Source organism: Haliotis rufescens, unplaced genomic scaffold (assembly GCF_023055435.1).
Source record: "Haliotis rufescens isolate VD_foot unplaced genomic scaffold, xgHalRufe1.0.p SCAF_8, whole genome shotgun sequence".
Lineage (NCBI taxonomy): Eukaryota > Metazoa > Mollusca > Gastropoda > Lepetellida > Haliotidae > Haliotis > Haliotis rufescens.
In genome coordinates this window covers 11,551,278-11,577,419 of record NW_025964372.1, presented here as the reverse complement: position 1 = coordinate 11,577,419, position 26,142 = coordinate 11,551,278, and the positions used below count along the sequence as shown (strand labels likewise).

The 26,142-nt window shown below is 38.0% G+C and overlaps 1 protein-coding gene across 2 annotated transcripts in view; it reads right to left on the bottom strand.

The window, feature by feature from the left end:
* Positions 1-26,142, bottom strand: part of LOC124113765 (mediator of DNA damage checkpoint protein 1-like) — a 59,743-nt gene that overhangs the window by 9,148 nt on the left and 24,453 nt on the right. For both annotated transcript variants that reach the window (XM_048389454.1, XM_048389455.1), the window contains exons 4-6: positions 23,081-23,238; positions 22,758-22,924; positions 19,423-19,549 (exon numbers count right to left, since the gene is read on the bottom strand). In XM_048389454.1, coding sequence (XP_048245411.1) covers positions 19,423-19,549; positions 22,758-22,924; positions 23,081-23,238 — 452 coding nt within the window. The remainder of the gene's footprint in view (positions 1-19,422; positions 19,550-22,757; positions 22,925-23,080; positions 23,239-26,142) is intronic.

Here is a 26,142-nt window from a genome sequence, read left to right as displayed (position 1 = left end):
ACGGCCTCACTGCACACTTTGAATACCGGAAATCCAAACTTATCCAAATATAAAACCAATCAACTATCTATATATTCCCACATTACGGTTACTGAGAACAATATATCATCCAAAAACTAGAAATTACATATGGACATCCGGTAGTATTACCATTGCTTGGGTGAGGACTTCCACTATGATGACATCTACTCCGCAAACAGAATAAACATTCAGATCTTTATTCAGTACAGTACAGGCCACAGGCCCTTTGTACAAAATGTATGGCATATTTATGGCAACAGTCACAATGATAAAATACGTGTTCTCTCTTCCTTACTGTGATACAGATATTTAGCGATATTAATAATCAGCTTTGTTTTGGTTGTAGATAAAAGAATATTAAACTTATGGACATTAGGGTGTAAATAATATTTTGAAGGAATATAGAGATGGCGTAGGTGAGTGTATGAAGGGCACACTAGCAGGAAATGAAACTCGTTTTCTATTAGGCCAACTTGACATAGTTTGCAAAATCTTTCTTCGCGAGGGATATTAAGTTTTCTACCAGTTTCTATTTCCAGCCAGCGTGCGCTGCATCTAAACCTTGACATACATGACCGGAATTTACTCACGGTTACACAATACAAATATTCTTCACACTTCAACGTCGATTTAAAATGAGAATAGAAGGACATTTTGGAGCTATTAAATAAACGTCTATGCCATATTTGTTGAAAATTATCTTTCAAACGTTGAAATAACATCGAAGTAAATACCTGTACGTTACCGGGTGATTGTGATAACCAAACATGACCGAATCCGAGTGAAAATAACGCTGTTCTAATATTAGTAACCCAATTCTTCTTTCCTTGACTATCGTATAGATACATCATATCATAACACTTTTTAGGTAAGCGGGTACCCGGCATACACATTAAACGTAGCCAATATTTAAAAGCTCTCATATTTGCATTGATATGTAAAGGGAATCTGCCACATTCACCCAATTCAGCGCTACTTGATGTACATTGATTAACATTCAATAACCATTTACACGTAAATAAATGAACTTTCTCAACTTCTTCCATTTCATAGAATGCCCATATTTCTGACCCATACAGTAACATAGGTGATATCTTGGAGTCAAACAATCTGAAAAGAAATTTTGGAGAATAAGGTTGTAAACAATTAATGCTTTTTAATAAGTTGATTAGTACTATTTTAGCTTGAACTGCTATGTTGCTTAAAGCTTTTGTCCATGAAAGCCTGCTGCTAAATAACAAACCTAAATATTTATACCCTTGTGTGACTTCCACAAATTGTCCATTCAGATACCATTTTTCACTTTTTTTCAGCCGCCCACCTTTCTGAAAAACTACAATTTTAGTTTTTTCAATGTTAACTGACATACTCCAGTCCACACAATATTTATCTAAGATACATTGTTCCTTCTGTAGTCCCCCAATAGTGTCTGAAATTAAAATAAAATCATCTGCAAAGAGCAATAATAAAACTTGTATAATATCAGGGTGTATCTGTCCTCCGTATAGCTGCTCCTGTTCCATTGTGTGTACAATTTTATTTATGAATAATTGAAATAAGAAGGGGCTTAAAACGCAACCTTCTCTTACACCTAAATTACATTGAAATTGGTTTGACAACAGGTTGTTACTTCTGACACATGCCTTGACATTACCATAAATTGACTTTTTAACATTTTGGACATCTTCGTGCTGACACCGTGCTTTCCAAATACTTTCCACAGATAAGAACGACGAACAGAGTCAAACGCCTTTGAGAAGTCTATAAAGGCTACATATAACTTGCGACCAGACATACCTAAATATCTTTGAATAATAGCATTTAAAATAAATAGATTGTCAATTGTCGAGTGTCCTCGTCTAAAGCCAGATTGACATTCTGATATTTTGTCATACATATCTGCCCAAAACACTAATCTATTATTTAATATACTTGTGAACACTTTAGACAAAATACTCAATAAACTAACAGCTCTATAGTTATCTTTGATTAATCTTGAGCCTGTTTTATGCAATGGGATAATAACACCTGTATCCCAATCTTTTGGAAAAAACACCACTATCAAAGATACAATTGAAAATTATCTCAACATGAGGGACAATGTTAGGTAGTGCAATAATTTCATCTTTTGTGATTGGTCCATCCAGGATGTCGCGGGAGATTTCCTCGCTTTCTATTATTAGTGGTTCGGCTTCGTCGTTTAAGAAATCACTATCTTCTTTAATGGTAGATTGATTAAATAAGTGTTCAAAGTATTCCATCCATTCTTTTGAATCTATGGGATTATAGTTACTTTTCGTATTCTGCAAGTCCTTGATATTCTTCCAGAATGACTTTGAATCAGTAGTTTGCTCCAGTTCGGTACGTTTATTGTTCATGTAATACCCTTGTTTTTTTCTACAAATAGTCTTATATTCATTCCTAATTTGATGGTAGTTCAGCAAGTCTTCATTGTCTTTAGTTTTTCTAAATTTGTTAAGTGCACGACAGCGTTCGTGTTTCATTAATAGACTGTCATCATCATGCCACGGATTTCTTGTGTTACAAATATGTTGATGATTGTTATTATTATTCCACGGTTTTTTTTAACATACATGCTGCTGAAAGAATTGCCTCTGTAAACGTTGATACACTTTTGTCTATGTCAGTAAGAGCTTCTAAGCTCGCTTTTTCCAGATTCGTTGCAATTTCGGGCAATTCCATATTATGTATGAACTGTTCCTGTTTGTTATCCACCCAGGTGTATCGAACACGGCGGTCTGTTGATTGCGTTTCCGCGGAGCATTACCACTGGTACTACAACCATTTGGGCTGACATAAGTGTACTCTCCTATTTGGTTATCCGCACCTAGTCTACCATTCACTATGTGAATGTCTAATACTAAGCACAACTCAAGTAGGCTTGTTCCATACATGTTGACTACTTTATCGCAGGAATATCTTGGTTGGCAGAACCTTGGAAAATAATCTGAGTAACACCCATTATTATCGAGGAATGGGAAAATGTCATCTTCTAAATAATCTGCTTTTTCGCCTGTTCTTGCATTAAGGTCTCACATCAAAACAATAGGAATATTTGGATATTGCCGAAACAGTTCCAAAATATCATTTTGAAGTAATTCAATACCATTCTTGTTTTCCTTATTTTCATACCAGCTGGAACGTTCAGGATGTACATATGAAAAGACATACAGGATATAATCAGTCAAATTTAGCATTTCTTTTGAGAAAACAATATATAGGCTATGTTCAAAAGTAACAATATTAATGACAAAATCAGTCAGAGAATTTCTTACTAAAACGATAATTCCACCTGATAAACGCCCATGTTTAGAAAGTCTGGTTGCAGGCACACTATATAACTGAAAATCAGAAAATATAGCACTGAATTCTATTTCTGTAGTCCATGTTTCAAACAAAGCTATAATGTTAAAACTGGTAACAAAGGATAAAAAATCATCATCACGTTTTTTATTTTCAAGTCCGTCCACATTCCATGAAAGGAATGACACTTTGTCTTGTCTATCACTACACTCGGGACCCTGGCCACGCCGCTATTTCCCAGTTCTTCCTTTAGAATTCGATCGTAAGGACCGCTGGTTAGTATCCGAGTTGATTCCTCTACCCGTAGTCTGATTTGGAGTTTTGTTGGTGGAATCGGTTGAGTAGTATAGGTAATATGGTTTCTGCCGCAAGATTTATATACCTTATATACCTTGTACCACCGTACAGGGGGAATTTTTAATGCAAAAATTACGATGTGATTCAACGATAGTCATGAGCTAAATTGACTGGCTCACCACCACCTGGAGTCAATCAATGCTTCTATGATATAAATTTTAATAGGTAATAGGGGTTCTGTCGCAACTCCACTGGAGCCAGATTTATATACCTATACTGCTACTACAGGGGGAATTGTTTATGTAAAAATGATCATGCGATTCAACGATAGTCATGAGATTAAACTAAATTGTAATAAATATTCTCTATTATTTTTACTAATTTGTATACCATTATTTCTACCGAAGTCATATTCAACATTTTTACTAAGTTCTTCGTTCATTTTACTAGGAGACCAGACTATATATTCTTCTTGGTAATTGGAAAGAAACAATTTATGACCGTATTTGGTTGGTTTGATATCACTGATATAATATATACCTTGTGGTAATTCTCTCCATTTGATAATTTTGTCCCTGAGCATAAATTCCATTATTATATATTTATGTAAGCATTCTTCTAAATGTGATCTAATGATAGTAAGCAATCTATTTTTAATCTCCAACCAGTTCTTTGGTTTTGGCACGGAATAATTGACGCGCTTGTTGTCTCCCCTGTTCCATGAACTTTTTTTTCTCATATTCGCTAATACCACTGGTCTTACGAGAATTAGATCGAATCTCCTGCTTCATTGCGTTGTATTTGGTGAGTTCTGACAACACTAAACGAAATATGATCCTCAATGCTGTTCAACTTTGCTTCCGCTTCATTATTCCTGCCAGTCCTGAGACTCCAGCCGCTATTTCCAGGCCAAGTACGATAGGCGCGGCGATTATAGTTGATAATAAACCAACATCAGCTACACCGAGTCCCATGCCAGCTGTTACAAGCGCGGTGTCAACTCCGTCGACAGCATTCACAGCTCTGCGATACTTTTTATACAATCCAAGTCTAAACTCCCTCTCCTTTTCTATTCGATGTTTTATGTCGCTTATTTGATGTAATCTAAATCCATCAACAGTATCCATCTTTTCAAATGCCTCAATGAGCTCTGGATATAAACTCATAGTGAATATTACGGTCATATGATAGTCTTTAATTGGTCTTGCTTAAATGTTTTGAGAGTATACATCAACCTTATCAAATGTATATTATACGGCATGAATATCTTAGTAAGAGAAATTCTGTCACTTTTAATAATTTGGACCCCCTCAAGGGTTGCAACGGGTGATGCTCCAATATGAATAATACTGCAACGTTGACGCTGGTGTTTCTTGAGCCATTTAATCGATAGACCTGGTAATATTTCGAAGGCATTTTCAGGTGCATCTCCGAACAAAACTTCAATAATAAGCGTAGAAATATAAGGTATTGCACTCAAGTGCTGTTTAATATCATTGAATTCAGTAACCAAATTTAAACTAAAATTTTTTACTGCCGGACGACTATATAACATATGACCTGGGTTTTCTGGCAGGGGGGTGACTAACACACTTTTTCGTTTTGATGGGATATAAGCCCCGACTACGATGCCACTATTTATTATCTTAGTTAAATTATGTGCTTTACCCATCATCACATACGGTGGGGTAATGATGATATTCAATAGCCACTCGATGTTTGCTTCGACCATAGTCCATTTATTATCACCGTTGAGAATAAGATTGTACGAAGTGTTTTTATGGAGACTACTAACGTCGACATCACTTAAATCTCCTAGATTACCTGTGAATGTAACTTCTTTCTGCTTGTATACATTATCTTGTAAGTGTAAAGCGCATAACTTACCATCGGTACCGGGTTTACCGAATCCTTCTGTGTCTCCGAGATCGGAAAGCGCAATTGTATTACATTGTCTGAGCGTTCGAGGGCCTGATGAATCAACCATTATTTATAATAATTTTGAGGTCTGAAATAATACCACGCTTTAATTTTTTATATTGTAATGATGAGAAAGAGTCTGTTCTACCGCTATTGTATTTTTCATCTTTGACTGGAATAGATCTGAGTAGAGTTGAAGGACTTTCGAGTTGAATATTATCCGTGTGCTTATCTGATCAAGATGGATGCACAACTCTTTATAGGGAACTAAATCGGGTAATTCAACTCCATGTCGTGTTTCGTTGGGTGGTATTATTCCCGTTTTAAGATTAAATCCAAGTGTATCTTCTAAGCGCTCGACAAGAACTACTTGATCTACTCCAGCTTTTAAAATCAGCATCCCATTCGACTCATTTTGTGTAAGACTAACTCCCAAAGGTTTGAAAATTTCATCATTGAGTGAGTATATGCTGTAATACCCATCAGGTATAATAATGTATTTGTTTCCATCTATTATACCTAATATCCATATCTTATTATTTTCTCACACATCACCTATATTGGTCCACTGCGGGTAATATGTTACATCGCATAGGGCGACTTCAAGTTGTCCATCCGAGTTATCGATAGTATGAAGCAGTTGAATAGACTGACCATTTGTTATTCCCGGGAGTGTAACATACATATTAAATATACAATGATACTATATCATAACTTAAATATGAAATCAACTTACATTACTAATCAGTCGATTTTAGTAAGTGCCTCTGGTGCTAAGTTTTTCGTTAAATTCCCTGATATCTTTGAAAAATACAGGGTCACGGCAAGTAGCGATAAAATGGTGCACGATTGGTTTCACAATCCAATGCAATTTTGGCAGAACCAGTTAAACTTTGCCATATGGTGTGCCACAACAGTATGTGGTGTATCTCTTTATGCCCCAGGATTTAAACTAAATAAGTCTGTTTTATCATTTCACGTGTATTATCAGATTAGACGTATACTTAGGGAAATTAGTGCCCCATTAGCGCAAGATCGAGCATGGAATGCATCAAATAATCCGTACAATAGGTGGGCATTCGAACGTATTTGTCAGGAATTTAATATTGCTACGAGTAAAGATTGGTGTATTAAAGGAATTAACCATGGTCTAGGTGTTCCATACAGTGGACAAAGAACTGTTAAAGAAGAAAGTGATGATTTAGTTAAAAAAACTCATCAACCATTCAATCCATTTAAGTTGTTACAGAAAAACAATCTTTTTTGTAAGAATGCATAATCTTTATCAAGGCTGGGAACTTTCGAGTAACGATTGGAGAGGTTCTCTTATGAGTTTTAAGGGTGGTTTGGCTTATATTGTTACAAAATTTGTACAACTGAACGATACCGAAAACGCTTGGAATGAATTTCTTAATGATAAAACAGAAAATAATTTTACTAACCCAGGAGTTATAAGAGTTAATGAATCAATAAGAACTTATGTATGGGTAATTCTCGGTGCACAATCGCAAACACGAACATCCATTATCGGTTCTGGGACGGCGCTCGATGCACAAAAACAGTTTGTTGCAAACGTAGAGGATGCTATTAATTCACCAGTTGACATACCATCTTCTATAAAGCATTATCAAGATGTATTACAGTACGCTCAATCCAAAGTAGACTATGTTTATGCGCCGGGACTATACATGTCTCCGAGTAACATGGAACTTAATATAGGTAGAGTGATAGGCTATAATAATAAAATTGTTATTGCTAGGGATCAACAAAAACCAGGTATAAATTCAGATATTAATGCCGAATTATTAACGCAAACAAACACAGGCGAAATGGGAATAGTCAAGCCACAGATATCTACTAACACATCTACTAACGCACAACCACAAGTGCCACCGCATATTGCGGCTAAAAATCAACAACATATCGATGAAAAAACAGCGCTTGTAGTAGGTGGAGTCGCGGCCGGTTTACTCATGATTTGGTTAAATAGTTCTTAGCGAACTGATTTGGTTAAATAGTTCTTAGCGAACTGATTTGGATAAATAGTTCTTAGCGGATACATACAACAGCCCGGCAATTGCTACGATCAGTGCCCACAAGTTTTGACTAAGCCAAGTGGTCGTCTAGGCTAATAAATTCAAGAGCCAGGAAACAATATTCCCTATTATACCAGGAAGTGCAGACGCGGCTCTCCCAGCAAGCGATCCCAGTGCTGAACCTAATGCTTTTAAATGCTTTTTTATCCACTCTTTTATACCATCCGACCTAGGCGGTGCACCACCTCCTGTACCACCACCGGTTAGCGTGAGAGTCAAAGTTGATATAATAAATCCTAATGCGGTTAAAATACTGGCAATGGTTATTCCCTGTTCTCTGAACAATGTTTTGATTTTATCGGCCAGTGTAGTGTCAACGTTGAGGAATTGATCGATAGTTTCTCGAATTTGACTGATTTGTGAACAAAGGGCCTTTTTATTACCGGAAGCCGCTTCGAGGGGGGCCGATCTTTCGTCTTCTAAGTTACGCAATCTTTCTGCAACGCGACGTCTACTGAATTCATCACCCGCCTGTTCAAGTTTTGTTTTCTCATAAGCTATATGCTTGTCGATTTCGGATAGCTTGGCTATATAATGGATGGGTTCTCCCCGCATTGTTCGCATTGCCTTGTCAAGGCCTCGTAATTCCCTAATACTGAACTCTGATGATGGTACCTGTAACGTGGAATTATCGTTGTAGGTATCCAAGATTTCTCCGAGTCCGTCCGAGGCCAGCTTCAAGCTTTCTTCCAAATTATCTATGGTACCTAGTTCATCACGCACAGTCCGAAGAACCTTAGTAGTCTTCGCGGGAAGTTTTGCTCCTCGTGAGTAGTCTACAAAACCTAATTCATTATGAACAATGTTGAAGCCGTGTTTACTGGCTATCGTAGACAAAGCTAGGAGCTTACGAGTACGAGAATTCATAAGATCAATATCTGGAGCGCCACTCAGTTGCAATATTCCTTTACTATCTATCTCAAACTTTGAATAGTCGTGAACAATAGGACTAACATCTTTAAAGGTATCGTAATAATCATTGACAGTTGATTGTAAAAGTTCATCGTTAAGATTCATGCCACCAAAGCTGGTTTCATCAGTACCCTCTTCAATTGTACCAGGGTTATCAAAATCATCTAGATTAAAATCATCCATTTTTATATTAAACATAAGGTTACATAATTTCAATATAACAATGTCTTCGCAATACGGACGCAAGTTAAACCCACAACGTAGACTTCGAGATCCATTAGGTGTCAAAGCAATTCATCAGTCTGTAACTATAACTAATAACCCGAGGTACCATCGATCAGAATCAAATGCTTCTGGTTCGCTTTCCTAATCTCGGCACACACGATGTGTTAGTTCCGGGAACTGTCCGACTAGCATTTACGATTAGTTTGACTTCTAACGACATTAACAGGGAGCCTGTTCAGAACATAGGTCGTGCTATCGTTAAGAAAATCGCCATTAAAATTAGCGGTAATGAGGTTTTGAGTATCGACGATAGCGATGTATACTATTGTTACATGGATCTCTGGAGAACGGATAAAGAGCGGGAAAACTTACAGTACCAAGGTATTTGTAATCAGAACACATTGAAACTGCGTGTGGGTGCTGAAAATGGTGATAATACCGTCGTAAAAGATCTCGTTGTTGCCGGCCCATTAGGTAACCGATTCTATATTACTCTCGACTTTGAATTACTAGATTCCCACATGCCCTTTTATCAAGCATCCCTATGCGATAGGTTAGAATACGAACTCACTTTTAATGACTACGGTAGAGTAATCAGAGCTACTGAAGATGCTAGCTATTCCATTGACAATATCTCACTGGAGTATGATATGATAACAGATCCCGAATTAGCCAGACAAATTCGTAACCAGTATACAGCAAGTTTAGCCATTTTGTACGATCGCGTGCTTCGACACCGAAAGATCACGAGGAACAAAAAAGATAAGACGTGGAATATCAATCTAAACGTCCCCACGAGGTCGTTGAAGGGTATTTTAATGTTGTTCGAGGACCCCTCCGATGCATTTAAAAGAAATACCGAGAAGTTCTACAATCCCAAGATTACAAAAGTAGAACTGACTATCGAGGGCGTTCCTAATCAACTATATAGTCAAGGAATGCTAGCGTATCAACAGTGGGATGAGATTAAAAAACTCCCTTCTATAAAACGAAGCCCAGAAGTTAACCCGGTCGCGAAAGATCTGTCTCTCAGGGATGTATCGATGGGTGAATACCTCACCACGAAGTACGCGCTATGGCTCGACATGCGAACAACGGACGATGACCAACTACACGGCAGTGGGAGGAGAATAGAAAATTCCAGCGAGGGTGTCACTATACAGATAACGAAGCTCCAGGAATCAGCTGGTAAATTAAACATATATTTGTAAGTGATTATGGATGCGCAACTTAATATACAGAATGGACGATTCGTGCTAGCAATCTATTGATAATCTTTTACCTAAAGAACCGCACTGCGCTATCATATGCGGGCAAACGGGTTGTGGAAAAACAGCTTTGATTCTAGATATTTTACAAAGTCATTATCGGGACGTTTTCGATCATATTATTATTCTGTGCCCGACTATAAACGTTAATTAAACATATCTATCGAGAGATTGGGTAATGAATGACAATGGGGTACACAGAGTTGATCCGGGCGATCGTTTACAAGACTGTTTACGAGTATTTCACGAAAAATCAATGAGAATCAACCCTTTTCGTAATAGACAATTGTGGTGTGAGTAAAGAACTTACCAAAAAGAAAGATATGCTTTCGTATTTAGCATTCTCCGGACGGCATACTCAGCTTAGCGTTTGGGTACTTACTCAAAAATACAACTCTGTCCTGAAAGATCTTAGAGAGCAGACCAAATGGGTAGCCCTGTTTCATTGCAAAGACCGAGATTCCTTCAAGGAATGTCTATGCGAATATGATGTTATTTATACCAAGCTCGAACGAGATAAAGTCAGAAAACTGTTAGCGGCAACGAAGCACTGTAAACTCGTATTAAAAACCAATCAACAAGCTGCTTATGCAATTGCTTAGCAAATGTAGCAAAATTATAGCAAAATTGTAGCAAATATAGCAAAATTATAGCAAAAATAGCGAAAAAACACGATAAATTGAACATTAGCGGTTATTATGACATACTGTGGTTTAAAATCTCTATTGGATATGCCATATTATACTATGTTAGACTTAAATATCTCCTTAGGTATTACATTATGGAATGCGACGAACTCATCTAACAAATGCTCAAAGATGAGCCTGATCAACATGTAGATAAATCTTTAGATAAACATAGAGAAAGACTCGCGGCCGACGAAGAAATTAAAAAACTGTACGCGTGTTACAAGTCTAGACTGGGAGCTACCATGACTAAAACAATAGGTTCGGCTATATTACAACTATACACAGTCGTAGCTAGTACGTTTCTTCTTATTCCGGCAGAACATCGCATGTATTTATGCGAATCTCTCGAGAAAGACCCAGTCATCGAACACACTTTAAGCTCAGTAAGCTGTGAGTTTTATCATAGATACGGAATGTTCTTAGCTCCACTCACCACAGCTTTAATAAAGGCCAGGTATTGTCAATTTAAACATACGTGCCCACTCAATAATAATGGAGACTCAAGTGACACCACAACAGATTGTGAATGAGGAAATACCAGCGATTGCACCACAACCACAAACACAAAAACAAGCCAGAGTGACGAGGAAGAACCCCCCAAAAATCGCACCTGGTAGGATGGGCTGGCTGGCGTGGAAAGCGAAACTAATGAATAATTCAAATATTGATCCGATTAAAACTTGGGCACTAGTAGGAGTTGTTGCTATAGCGGCTGTATGGTTGTTTTATAAGACCGGAGAAGAGAAAACATCACCCCCGATGTCCCAACAAGTTCAATTAGAGCCCTCATATAATGCTATAAGAAGCATGACTACTCTAGTTACAGAAGGTAAAATGTTGGTAAACGCAACGTATCATTCAGCAGTGGTCAGAGGCTAGGCCATTGGCTATGCCCGTATAGCTAAAATGATTACTAAAGCCACACCACCCAAGCTAGATTTTAATGGTTATGATATCGGTATGATGATTCTCGATATTGGATTGGCTATGGCAACAAAAGATATGCTCATCAAACAAGGGCTTATCCCGGAAGACATAATGAAGTAATTAAACATTTGAATATTTTATATTATTGAACATTTGAATATTTTATTTTCATATAATATGGCATCAATTGCGATGATGGTCGGTGGAGCTGTTGTTAATGCTCTAGCTTTTTCAGGGAGTAATATTTTATTTTCTAGTATGAGAGGTTCTGAGCAGAAAAGACACAATAAAGCATTAGAACAACTCGAAGCAGCCCAGTCACAATGGACCAGATGGAGAATAGAGAGATTAGATTTTATTCATGAAGAACTGCGTAGGCAGGGACATTCAATTCAAACGTTTAAGGATGTCGAATCTGCCATGCACGAATACTTCCTTGTTTATGGGAAAAAACTTGACCCAATTCCGAGACCAGCAATAAGTCAGTTTTATACACCGTCAGAGGCTCAGAAAAACCGCGAGGTCATATTCATAATATTGGAGTTATCAGTTGTTGCAATTTTCAGCTATACAATTACTACGCATAAACCATGACCTGTAAACACACTATGTCACCCTGATCGCTAATCTATGTAGCGCTGACAGCTATGACTCACCAGTGGAGATGTGATTTACCTTTTAGACAAATGATACAATATGTGTATAACCATGAATCTGTGCAAATATACACTCATGGGGAAATTGATTCAATGTCAGAAGCCATCCGTTGGTATTTACTGTGGCACCCACGCTTATAACATCAGAAAGGGTTTTAAAAATTACGTTTGTTCTGTATGTGGGATTGGAGTCAAATGTAGTTACAGTTTATGTAAGAGTCACGGTGCTGATAAGGTCAGGAAGCAGATTATTTACGCTAGGAAGAGAGATTACATCAATGAGAGGAATAGGTTGGGGAGAATACGTATTTATATATGAAAAATAACCATTTAGACAAATGAATCATTTTGTATATACCATGGTCACAATGGTTTTTGTCAGAGAGTTGAAGGCTATGGCAAAACAACGTGGTCTACATGGATATTCTCGAATGAGAAAAGCTGAATTGATCGATTTACTCGGTTTGGAATACAACAAACCCCAGACTCTTAGAGAACTCAAAGCTCAAGCAAAAAACAGTGGGCTGAGAGTTATTCTCGAATGAGAAAAGCTGAATTGATTGCTTTACTAGATAATGATAATAAACAACATGATGATGTTGATAATAAACAACAAGATGATGTTGAGAAAAAACAACAAGAATTAAAATTTGTACCCACATCCGCCGGCGTTGGTAAATATTTAAGAGGTTGGAAGATGGATATTAATTCCAACATGGATGTTAATGATGTTAAGCCCATCATATCGAGTAAAATTAACGAGGAATTAGATGATTAACATAGTATAAAATACCAGCTGACGATTAAAATGTCATTGAGTAAAAGTAACACAGACGATAGCACTGAATATATCGAACCATATTCCGAAGCAATTAAGAAGTTATAACCGAATCCGATACTATAAACGCATCATTAGATACATCAATTCAGAGGATACAGGAAACTTTAGAACGCTGGACTAATAGAGGTTCGGGTTGGGGTGTGGATAAAATCGATAGTTTATATTTAGATATAGCAAATTATATGCCCTTCAAAGGTGGATCTTATATAGATTTACCCCCGTATTATAAGAAGAAAAAAGCCATAATTAATGTAAAAAATAAATCCGATGACTGTTTAAGAATGATGATAAGATCTGCATTGTTCCCCGCAGATTCTAAAATTGCAAATAGACCTTCTAGCTATCCTCAAAACGATGGACTCAACTTCGATGGTATAGACGAACCTACACCAATCTCACGAATTGATTAGGTGGAAAAACAAAATAATTTAGCTATAAATCTTTTCAGACATTCTTCTCAAGGAATTGTTGTACACAGGATAAGCTCCGCTCACGAACATATTCCCAGAATCAATTCATTTCTGATCGAAAAAGATGGTAAATATCATTTTACATGGATAAAGAGTTTAAACAGGCTATTATACGATCAAAGGAAAAGAAATATTTCTGTGAAAGATGCCTGCATGGGTACAGCAAAAGATCTATTGGAAGCGCATAAAGAAGACTGTAGAGGTGTTGGACAGACTGCTATCAGGATCGATATGCCTAAAGAGGGAAAAAATATATTAAAATTTGAACATTATTGTAATCAAATGCCAGTACCGTACGTAATTTACGCTGACTTCGAAGCGCTTATAAAACCTATAGAAAATAATCAAGATAATAATCAAGATAGTAGTTTTACGTACAAAACTCAAGAACATATTCCTTGTGGGTTTGGATATATAGTTGTAAGGTATGATGGGAAAACAAACCCGCCCGTGATTTACAGAGGTCCCGATGCAGCGGGAAAGTTCCTAGAATATCTACAAAATGAAGAGAGAATAATAAGGGAAAATTTATCGTGTGTAAGAAACTCATGTATATGACGAGGGATAATTGGAGGGCCTATAAGAGGTCAACGAGTTGTCATGTTTGTAATAAACCCCTGAATGGGGATTCCGTAAGAGATCATTGCCACGTCACGGGTAATTATCGGGAGCTGCGCATAACGAGTGTAACTTGAAACTAAAAATGAATTCTCAAACAATACCTATCCCTGTTGTGTTTCATAACCTTAGAGGATACGATTCACATCTCATTATGCAAGCTATCTCAAAGACTGATGGTGGCTTAACGTGCATTCCTATTAATATGGAAAAATACATATCATTCTCGTTGACTAAAACTATACATTATACGGATAAGGATGGGAAATCTAGAATAAAGCAAAGTAATGGGCTTAGATTCATAGACTCCGTTCAGTTTCTGTTAACTTCCCTGGACATTTTAGCTAATGCGAACAATCCCGATGACTTTGCGATAACAAATCAATATACCGATAGGTTAACATGTCATTTGTTGCTGAGAAAAGGTGAATATCCTTACGAATATATGGATGATTGGTCTAGATTCGACGAACTAAATTACTACCTCTTGAATCATTCTATAGTAACTTAACAGAATCTAAAATAACAGATGCAGATTATGAACACGCTCTGACGGTGTGGGATAAATTAGGTTGTAAGAATTTAGGCGATTATCACGATCTGTACTTAAAAACCATGTACTGTTACTCGCCGATATATTCGAGATATTTAGAGAGACATGTTTAAAACAATATGGCTTGGCCCCGGCATGGTACTATTCCAGTCCCGGACTATCGTGGGATGCATTGTTGAAGAAGACCGGTGTAGAACTAAAACTACTCACAGATTACGATATGCACTTGTTTGTTGAGAAAGGATTAAGAGGTAGTATATCGATGGTAGCGAAAAGGTATTCTAAGGCTAATAATAAATTAGTGGAAGGATATGATCCGAGTAAACCCGACACGCATATATTATATCTCGACGCCAACAATTTGTACGGATGGGCTATGAGTCAACCATTACCCATGGGTGGTTTTGAGTGGGTCGAAGTGAATGATATCAATGTGAATGATGCGAATAAAGGGTACATACTAGAAGTTGACTTGGAATATCCAAATTCGTTACATAAAGACCATAACAGTTATCCGCTAGCTCCCGAAAGATTAATGGTTAATAAAGATTTGATGTCGGAATATCAACACTCCTTGATGGGTAATACAAGGTTAGCTAACGTAGAAAAACTCGTACCAAATTTGATGGATAAGACAAAATATATAGTTCACTACAGAAATCTCCAGTTATATCTATCGTAAGGTATGAAATTTAAGATAATACACAGAGTTCTAAAGTTTGATCAAAGTCCTTGGATGGAGCCCTATATAAGGTTGAACACAGATTTAAGAAAGATAGCTACCAGCGATTTCGAAAAGAATCCATATGAGCTCATGAATAACTCAGTATTTGGTAAAACTATGGAGAATCTAAGGAAGCGTGTTGATGTTAAATTAGTCAGATCTAATGAGGAAGAAAGACTCAGGAAACTTATAGCCAGTCTGGCTTTTAACAGAAGCAAGATATTCGATAACCACTTAGCCGCGTTGCATATGCAGAAGAGTAATATAAAATTCAACAGACCGGTGTACGTTGGTATGAGTATTCTCGACTTGTCAAAACACTTAATGTATGACTTTTATTACAACGAACTTAAGAAGCAATACGGCGATAGATGCGAGGTGTTATATACCGACACAGATTCTTTGTTGATGGAAATACAAACCGAGGATGTGTATAAAGATATGACAGAAAAAATAGATATGTACGACACGAGCGATTACCCAAAAGATAATCCACTGCACAGCGTACTAAATAAAAAGGTGTTAGGTAAGATGAAGGATGAATGTGCTGGGACTCCTGTAGCGGAGTATGTCGGATTAAGACCTAAGATGTATTCCATAAAGAAGTCCGATAATGGGGAGATAAGAAAAGCTAAGGGTGTTAAGAAGTATGTGGTAAAAAAGCATATCAAACACGAACAGTATAAAGAAGCATTATTCAACGGTAGAACATTCAAACACGAGATGAACTCTTTAAGAAGTTACAATCATAGGATATATGGATTAAGAATGAACAAGACATCATTATCCCCCTTAGATACAAAGAGATGGATTGATAATGATGGTGTAACTACCTATGCTTATGGTTATTTAGGGCGGCAATACTGTACCGTTGGGAACTATGAACAACTCTTCTCGTACAAATGCCCTGCCCAGTCCATCTTGAAGATATTAAAGAATGGGCTCTCCTTCTTTCGTAACCAATCGACTAATGTTATATGTCTTAAGAGACCAAATCGAATCGGTTGCGCGACGTAGGCGTCCTTCGAGTTCACCGGGCTGGTATAAATATCTCACGCTTACTCTATCTGGAAGCTTTTGTTCTTTGCCTCTCTGCGGTGCTGAAGATTCGGAAGTCACGGATTTCGTTTTAATCACATCGGATGGTTTCTTCCCGATTAATCTCGTTACTTCATTATTCAGCGCTGATACAACAGCTGATAATCGTGTCACCCATTCGGTTGATCTTAATCATTCCGATTTCATTTCGATCCCATACTGATAGCCAAACAAACGTTCCGCTGATGTCCTGTTAAATCTTTCGACAATAGCTTGACTACGGTGGGCCTCTCTTTCACCACGCCTGATTTCGACATTGTGCTTTGTTAACAGTTTAGTTACCGATCCCATAAACTCGCGACCGGGATCTACTTGAAAAAACTTAGGCCATTTTAGTGGTCCGCGTTTATATATGCGACTCAGTGCATTAGCTACTTCTGTTGAATCTTTTGAGGTTAATGGCTCAGCCTCTTTGTATCGACTAGCCACATCCACTACGGTTAGAGCGTATTTATACGTTTTGCGTCTTACCTTATCGTGGGGAAGAAACAGGAGGTCAGCCTGATGAACTTCATTCGTTGTAAAAATATCAAACTTCTTCCTCGGTATATAACGCGGTGCTGGTAAGTATATTTGCCACATCGCTTGTTTCTTTAACCAATCCTTGGCCACATCTTAAGATACCTTAGCCGCAGTGGCTAATTTATTTATTGCTCCTATACCTTTCCAATATCCTTGTGGGCTATAGTAAATTTTATTCATTATTAATTAATATTGATGTTTCTTTTAATATGATTTATGACTATCGTTGAATCGCATCATCATTTTTACATAAAAAAATCCCTCTGTAGTAGCGGTATAGGTATATAAATCTGGCTCCAGTGGAGTTGCGGCAGAACCCCTATTACCTATAAAAAAATATATCATAGAAGCATTGATTGGCTCCAAGTGGTGGTGAGCTAGAATCATTTTCATTACAATTTAGTTTAATCTCATGACTATCATTGAATCGCATGATCATTTACACTTAAAAAATTTCATCTGTAGTAGCAGTATAGGTATATAAATCTTGCTCTAGTGGAGTTGCGGCAGAACCCCTATTACCTATACTACTGGTTGTGTGGACTGGGAACGAATTGGACTCAGCCTTGTCCTCGTTGTCCACAATGAATTGCCTACCTCCCTTATAGTATCCGCGCTTGTTCTCCTCTCTCAAACGTTTTAGTTTGTCACGTTGATTTCTTGTCAGATCCTTCGCAAGCCCGATATTAGACGTTTTGAGGTCACCTCGCATCTTTAGAACTCTAATTTTAATATCATTACAGACAAATCGGACAATTACTGGTCGTGGTTTACCGCTTACTCGTACCCCGAGACGGTGTGATCGGACAATTTCAGTTGCAAGTATCGGTTCATCCCTATCATCAGAGTCCAATAGTTCCAATACACTTTGTTTACAATCTTCAGCTGTTTCATCCGTGACCTCTGACATGCCATTTATGATGACATTGTCCCGCCTACTTATATGCCTCTAGCCTATCAACGGCCCCCATGACGCTGTCGAGACGCTCGTCCATCACGTGCATTTCGGAAATTTCCTCTTCTGTACTTCTATCTCGTTGTAACGTGCTGTAAGGGATTCCAAATAAGATTTTATTTGCTTATTGTCGTCACGAACTTCTGTTAAAAATCTCAGTGATTCAGACACTTGGCTATTTATGTCTTCACACATCACCTCCAGTGAATAGTATTTCTTTTCAATGGCTATCATCTGTGTTCGAACTTCACTCACTGTTGCACATATTTCTTTCTTGTTTTCCTCCATTTTGTTGAACAGTGCATCCTTCAAACCCATTATTTGTTCCTCCACCGTCGGGCCTGGATGCTTCTCAATATCACCAGCAATATATATAAACATATATACATTGATATAAACGTGTTTTTTTAGGAAGTACGTACTACTCAGCGCTAATGAGCGGTGTTATTTGCTATTTGTTTTGATAACTTGGCCTGGGGGCGGGGGATCCAATAAAACTCCTAAATAGGGCCATAAAACAATCAAATTCTTTTTTACGCAGAAATACGTGGATTGTTATAAAAGCACCCATGTCTGTACTGTTAAACTGTGTCTAAGTAGATAGTGTGAAAATTTCAACATTCTGTCCATATGTATAATTTGTAATGTGACTGGAAAAATCTCAGCTCTCTTTTATGATTAAAACCACTCCCCCCACTGAGGTCAGGTTTAACAATTAATTAATGTTGTTTTACGCATATACTTTCTATCGTAAAGAAACCCATATAGTGGCCAAGAGGAAATATTGCTATATCGCGAGAAAGCGAGAAAGCGATGTCCCCTCTCGGCCACCATACTTATGACATAATATCAGCCAAAAAAACTGTATCAATATCCTGGCAGAAAGAATTAATGATATCCTGTTTTCGACCATCCCAGACCCAACTGACACGAAAAGTCTTGTCACATTTTCCGTGATATTCAGCCGATATTTTAGGTTGTCCGCTCACATTTAATTGACTTGTGCTCCTACTATGGACATATGGTGGCCAACCTATCAGATCACGTGGTTACAGGTAAACGCGGCGCCCAGCGTATCTGTTAGTGTATCAGTGTAATGTAACCACTTTTGACAATAACACGGGTGATATCTTGTAGATAAGAATTGATTACCACATGCAAAATCTATTTGTGTGAGAACGAATAGATAACAAAGTTAATTCAGGCGACATCAAATATCTCCCTGCAGTAGCATGATTCTGCTATTGTATATATAAATACTGCATCCTTACTTTTATGATCCACTAAGCTTGGTGTTTGGTATTACCTGCCCTGAGCAGTAACACTTGGTCCTCTAATGACAGCTCCATGAAGTGGGGGATCATCTTTGCCCATGTCACCAAGGTTAACAGCTGTTTGTCCGCAGCCTGGCATATCTTCGTTACCGCCTCTTTCTGGGGTGGGGGGAAAACAACGAGACTCATGTTTAAGAGGTTCCCACTAGACATGCAGATGTGTCGAGTGTGTCTCACTGAACATCCACTTCTACAACAGCTTCACTAACACTGAGATTACAAAAAAACAACAATCATAAATGGTTACACAGTGGACACAATTTGTGGATAACTTAAAATTTGTTTCTGTGATAAAGACATTACGGTATAGATCCTACACCGTATCTAGCAATAATAAGGTATGAGGGTCAATACCGAAACATCGCTTTGACAGGTCAACAAGGACGATCTAGCCATAAAGTGTCTCTACTTTGTCAACCGTCAACTTCTAAGGCCTATCAAACAAATGGTTTGTGGATATTACGATCTTATGGTTGAGTTGTTCAAATGGCGATACCAGCATCAAACTTTACATAAAATTTTTTTTGTTGGGGTGTTTATTGAGAAAAAAAACCCAGAAAACCACTCGAAAATCCAAAGTAGCTGCCAAATTTCAATATGCCCTCTACTAATTATAATAGTAATGAGTTTCTGCTTATGGCATATATTTGAACGACTTGATCTCGATGTTCTTTTTAATGTTTCTCATATATGGGCATGTTGAAAAAAAACAACGCAATTCTTTTAGTGTTTACAAATATTGAGTGACCATTGTCTATCGGCGATCGACTCAGAATTAACAATCGGGGACCTGAACACATAACTGGGATAACAGATCACAGTTCAATTTAGATAAACATTCTTGGTTCTGTAAAAAACGTTTCAGTTGAACTATATAGCCCGTTGTCACTGTCAGACTCACCAATCACAGTGATTGATCTTGAGACGTAAAATATTAATGCGACATTCAAGGAAAACTTCGACGATATCATTCAAGAATAACATCATATGATAAAGAGGTCATCGTGCCTGTGTGTTTTAGTATGGTATATATAATCTATTAGAAATAAACACAGTGTTTTATCTCGCTACGGTTCGCTAAAAGGAATGTTTATTAAACATGCAGGGTATTTCCATTCAAAATCACACTTGCGTGATAACCTCTATTTATAACCAGGCACTAACTGATTGCACTTCATTTACACAAAGACAAGTCTTGTCATAACTTCATCAAAGTGCCATTACAAAAAAGACAAATGTATTCTTAAAGGTCAATGGGCTGGGTTTTTTCATTTTTGACACCATCTCATAATCAAGAAGAAGAATTATTCATTCTCTCCATTGTTCCAAGGTCTTCACTTTATACATTATATTCACCATTCCCTTGTGGTAACCATTGTCCTTAACATTCACTATTCGTGCCTCAAACTGCTGAGTAAGTAATGTTGCAAGCTAAGGGAAACTACGCGAAGTAAGCTTGTTTAAGAAACCATGTAATAGGGCTAAAGTGGCAACAGGCTAGGAACAAGGCAAATGACTTCCTCGTCAGTACAGTCTTAAACGGGGGCATCCATGAAACAGGTTGGTTTTGACAAAAATACAGAAAGCTCTTTTAGACAATGAAATGCCCTTTTGGCTATCGTGAAAATGCTTAAGTAACTAATTTCAAGAGGCTTAAAAATACTAATCTGAAAGAAGGGGTTGTGTTTTACGAACATTTCACCAAGCTTTTAGAGAACAAGCGGTTGTGTGAACTAAAAGTATATATATTTTGAAAGGCTTACATGCATAAGAATACGTTATCGTATTTATTACACAACGGGTGTCCTTGTCTGTTCAGGAGAGAAACCTTTTGTAATTGTAACTGTGGGTACTCGAACTGTAGATTAGATACCTCTTATTTAAAATTTGGAACCGCGCTCTTCAGCGCGAGTTTTCAAACATTTAAAGAGGTATAAGAAGTATCTAATCTATAGTTAAACTACCTCTAATTTCAAAACACAGTAGGTTTATTAATAAAGCTTTAAATATGGTTCACTTATTTAACGCGTAATTACACATGTGATAACACGTCTGCTATCTTTGGACATGTCGAAAAGGGGTCCTGAAAGAGGTAGCGAAAAACATAACAAATATGAGTCAGGTTCAGGCCCACATGTGTGCACATATCAGGGACCTCACATTTACATGTACAATCGAACTTAGCGTGATAGGACGCAATGGCGAGTTATTGGGGGACAATATAATATCACAAGATCCCCGAAAGCATGGCAAGTACAAAAGTGTCATTTCGCGACTGTAAAACCGTTATCGTCATACCGGGGATGTTAAAATGTGGCAAAGGCGTGGCAGGCCTAATATTACGACGCGGCAAGAGAATCGTCTCATTAGATTAAGCGCCCAACGCTACCAATCTGATTAACATCGTATCTTTGTTTTCGCTACCGATAAACAAAGACCAGAGGACATCCTATTACAGATCACGTCAGAACGACCTTTTGCGAACTTTGACTTCCGCGAGTCAATGAAATGACCAACTAGGAGTAGACATTAGCCAATCAGAATTAAAGCAGCTTTCTCCAGCTATACGGCACTAGTTTCGAACTGGCGACATCCATTCCAAATATTTTGACAAAGTTCTCGATCATGAATTCGACGATTTTGGAATTTCCACTATATGGTCTAGATTGTATGGCAGCTACTACTTTCAGAGGGTTATGCAGTCTCTTCCGTTCAAATGTTTATCCCATTGAAGCGAGAGATAGACGATGAATATGACGGATTTAGTCGCACAGCCCGTAAATTGTCGATAGGAACACCACGTGATTACCTTTTCGAGGTTGCGTGATTGGAAACCACATTTCGAAGGTCACTTTCCTAATCTTGTAAGCAACGCTCTGTTTGGTCGGATGTCCTCACATCTTTGTTTAGCGGTAGCGAGAACTGAGATCTGATTTTAATGAGATTGCCTTGTATGCAACCGATTCAAATCTGCACCAGAAATCAAGCGTGAGTTTCGTACTATGACTGAAAGTCGAATTTCAAAATCAACAGTTGAAAACAGGTTGTGTCAAGACCGTCTGAAAGCGAAAAGTCCCCTGAAGGCTGTGACGAACTCCTCACCACAGGCACCCACGATTAATGTCAGACATAAATCAGAGATAATTTACCGTTCCTGTCTGGTGACGTTGGGTATCGTACCTTTACGTTCACGTATGTACTCTGTCTGGAAGGATAGTGTACCTGTGTGCAGACAGTGCCCCACAGTCTAGAGCGGTACTAGACCGTGTGTTGACTTTTGTACTCACTGTCTGTTAGGGTACTGTACCTGTGTGTTGACGTATGTGTCAGTCTTTGGTTCTATTGCTAATTCAGCTTCCAGAATTTCCTTGATTGACATATCAAATACACGTGGAGGGAAGGCGCTTGACATAGTAGTATGTGTGAAGAGAGGGGGCTTGTTCCCTTTGGCAACACTACTTCCTTGCTGGACATCTGTTGATAAAAAGATGGGAGTTTACAATCTACGTTTAATAGTGCTGGTAACAATGACAATATAATGTTTGTCGAATTATAATTATAATTTTGCCAGCTGCTGATACGTTTATCACGCTGTACAACCAAAGCGTGTCGCCCCCATCGAGGTCCTACCTTCTTGGTCCATGCCCAGGAGAAGACATTTCTTAAACCTGCAAAACTGACATCTACTCCGCGTAAGCCGGTCAATGACGCACGTGCTTTGAGCTGGACACGTGTAGATCAGACTCCGAATGATTGTGCGCCTAAAGAAGGCTTTGCAAGCTTCACAACTGAAAGGAGAATGAAACTTCACAGATGGCAACAACGAAATTCTCACTGAACATACAATATAATTTTCTTGATTCTTTACTACCTTATACTTAACACAACATTTCAAATTAGTTCTTTATCGTTTGGATTAATATTCGTTAAAGCCTCGGAGAAGGGTGATTTCTTATAGGGAGGGGCGGTGACATTATTTAAGGAGAGAAAAAGTGACACATCGAAAGGATGTGTGTGTGTATTTTGAAGCCGATAATTTCTCTACTCTGTTGATTGTGTCTGTAAATTAAACCACGTCTATGTAGCAGTATGCTTGTAAATAGAATATCGTTATAGTAAACTAAAATGAATGAATTAAATTAATAAGCTAAACCTAAATATTTAACACTTTAATTATTTCCTTAAATACCTGTGTTAACTTCAGCACTTGCACAAATCAACTAATCTACGAGGTAAACTGGTTTCGGTAGATAGCTTGGGTCGTTCAGACGTTTCTTTTTTTAGGTTCATGGCAAGTGGCCTATTGTCACTGGGTCCGTCACAGGCTTGGCCCGTGATTAGGTGCTTATTGTTCTCTAGTTTGTGCATGATCTCTGCAATCATGTGGGGACCCTGGTCAGAACTTCTACTGGTCAGTCTGCACATATTCTCAGCACATTCTCTTCACTGCATCATATAGGATAAGTTCAATTAATTATCACTAGATCTATATATTTATCATATAATGAGTAGGTTTCTCGGCAAGATAAAGCCAACGGATAAAAACGATATCCGTTGGGGTCATATACGGATAGAGATGCAAATATCAAGGTCAAGTAGGGACTACTTTCACTTTTTCGAAACAAACATGGCGTCGCCCTCGTCATTCGGCGATCGAGTCAGAATTAACCATCGGGAATCTGGATAAACTACAGGGATAATTGCTATCATTATCAAAAGCAGTGTCTTACTCTGACGTAGCTAAGGCATTTTATAAGTTTTGGCAACTTTGGAGATATAAATTTCGAAACAATTTTGCGACGGCACGAGGCCTAGCCAAGCGGGATCAGTAGCCATGTTTGTGCTTGTAGATCTCTGCGGTTTGAAACCTTCTCCACAAATTAAAATAGTTGGATTTGGCCGAAATATGTTTGAATTGTTACCTTGTTTCGTTTTGTCGCTGTGTGTACATCTGAGTACACTTCTTAACGTTATGACAGGACAGACCGACTGTCAACAACGTCTGACCGTGGCCGTGACGTCTCATAGACTAGGGTTAGGGTAGCTTCCCTTTGACAAAGGGCAGTTACTCTAGCGGACGGACCGATGGATTGCCACGAAAGGCAATTAAAAACAATTGTTGTTTTGCGTATATGTTGCTTCGCCACTGTATAAGAAACATATTTCAGTTGGAACTATATTGGCTACTGTCACTGTCCGACTGACACATCACTTACCCTGTGACGTAATAAATATTAATGCGCGCATTCCAGAAAAAAGTCGCAATGTTTCGGAATTAGTTGCAATGTTTCGTATTAGGAATAAACACTGTGTATTTAGCTCGCCAAGGCTCGCTAAATACAATGTTTATTCCCAATGCAGGATATTTACCATCCCCAAACACACTCGCGTGATAACCTCTATTTATGTAGTGTAACAGACTGACATTAATATACCTATAATACTATATGATCCATAATTATCCGTCAGGATACTAGCATCTTGTTACCCAGACCAAGTGGGAGCTTTCAGATTATTTCGTCAGAAATGTGAACTTTATTTTTCCGTGAAAGAAACCAAAAGTTGAAAAACAAGTTGACTATATTTTACTGTATGCCGGTGATGAAGGGTTTATTTTCATGATGTTTGTCAGAAGAAGAAAAGAATAATCCAGAAGTAGTTTGGAACAAATTTCATAGTCAGAAAGAGGCTAAGATAAACTTTCGTGTTCAACGATTTTATCTACAGAAATAGAGACAAGGAGAAAATGAGAGTATTGATGATTTTGTAACAAGAAGTAAACTACAAGCATTCAAGTGCAGATTTACAGAAGCAGAGTTTGGTGAGAGGCTTATTGAACAGTTAATTATTGGCACTAGATATCCTGAATTACAGAAGGAATTGCTAGGGAAGGAACACACCCTTACATTAGAAAATGCCATTGAATGTGGACGTACTCATGAAGCATCAATTCAACACATGGCACAGTTACAGGATGTTCACACTCAACAGAACAGAATTCATGCAATACAGGGAGATAGACAGCAATGTGGATCATGCGAAGGATCGCACCACATCAAACAGAAATGCCCTGCCATAGGAACAACTTGTTCTAATTGTGGAGTCAAGAATCACTGGAAATATGTTTGTAGACATACAGAGGATCACAGAGAGGCAGAGGACGTGGAAGACATGACTATAACCACAGATCCCAATCAAGGCCTGGAAGAAAGGAGTTTGGAAAAAAATATCATTACAAAAGAAGAAATGTTGATGCAGTCGGAAATGAATGGACTGATGACCATGCTGAACTTAGTGAAGAATTTGAAAACTTATGCTTTGAAGAAACCAGAATCTCGTCAATGAACACTGAAGATGACAGAGACGAAGTATTTGCAAGACTGGACATTGGACTTGCAAATAAAAGAAAAGAAATAAAGACAGAATTGAAAGTAAACGCGACACAGGTGCACAAGGAAATATTCTTCCACTACGGACATTCAGACACATGTTCCCAGAGAAAATAGATACAGTAGGATACCCTATACCTGGATCAGTACAAGCAAAACCTGGAACAATCCTCACAGCATATAACGGAACAAGGATTCCACAGTATGGAATGATCACATTACCATGTTGCTACATGGATGGAAACTGGATGCATGCCAAGTTCTACGTAGCAGAAACTGATGGATCTTAGGATTGAAAGACTG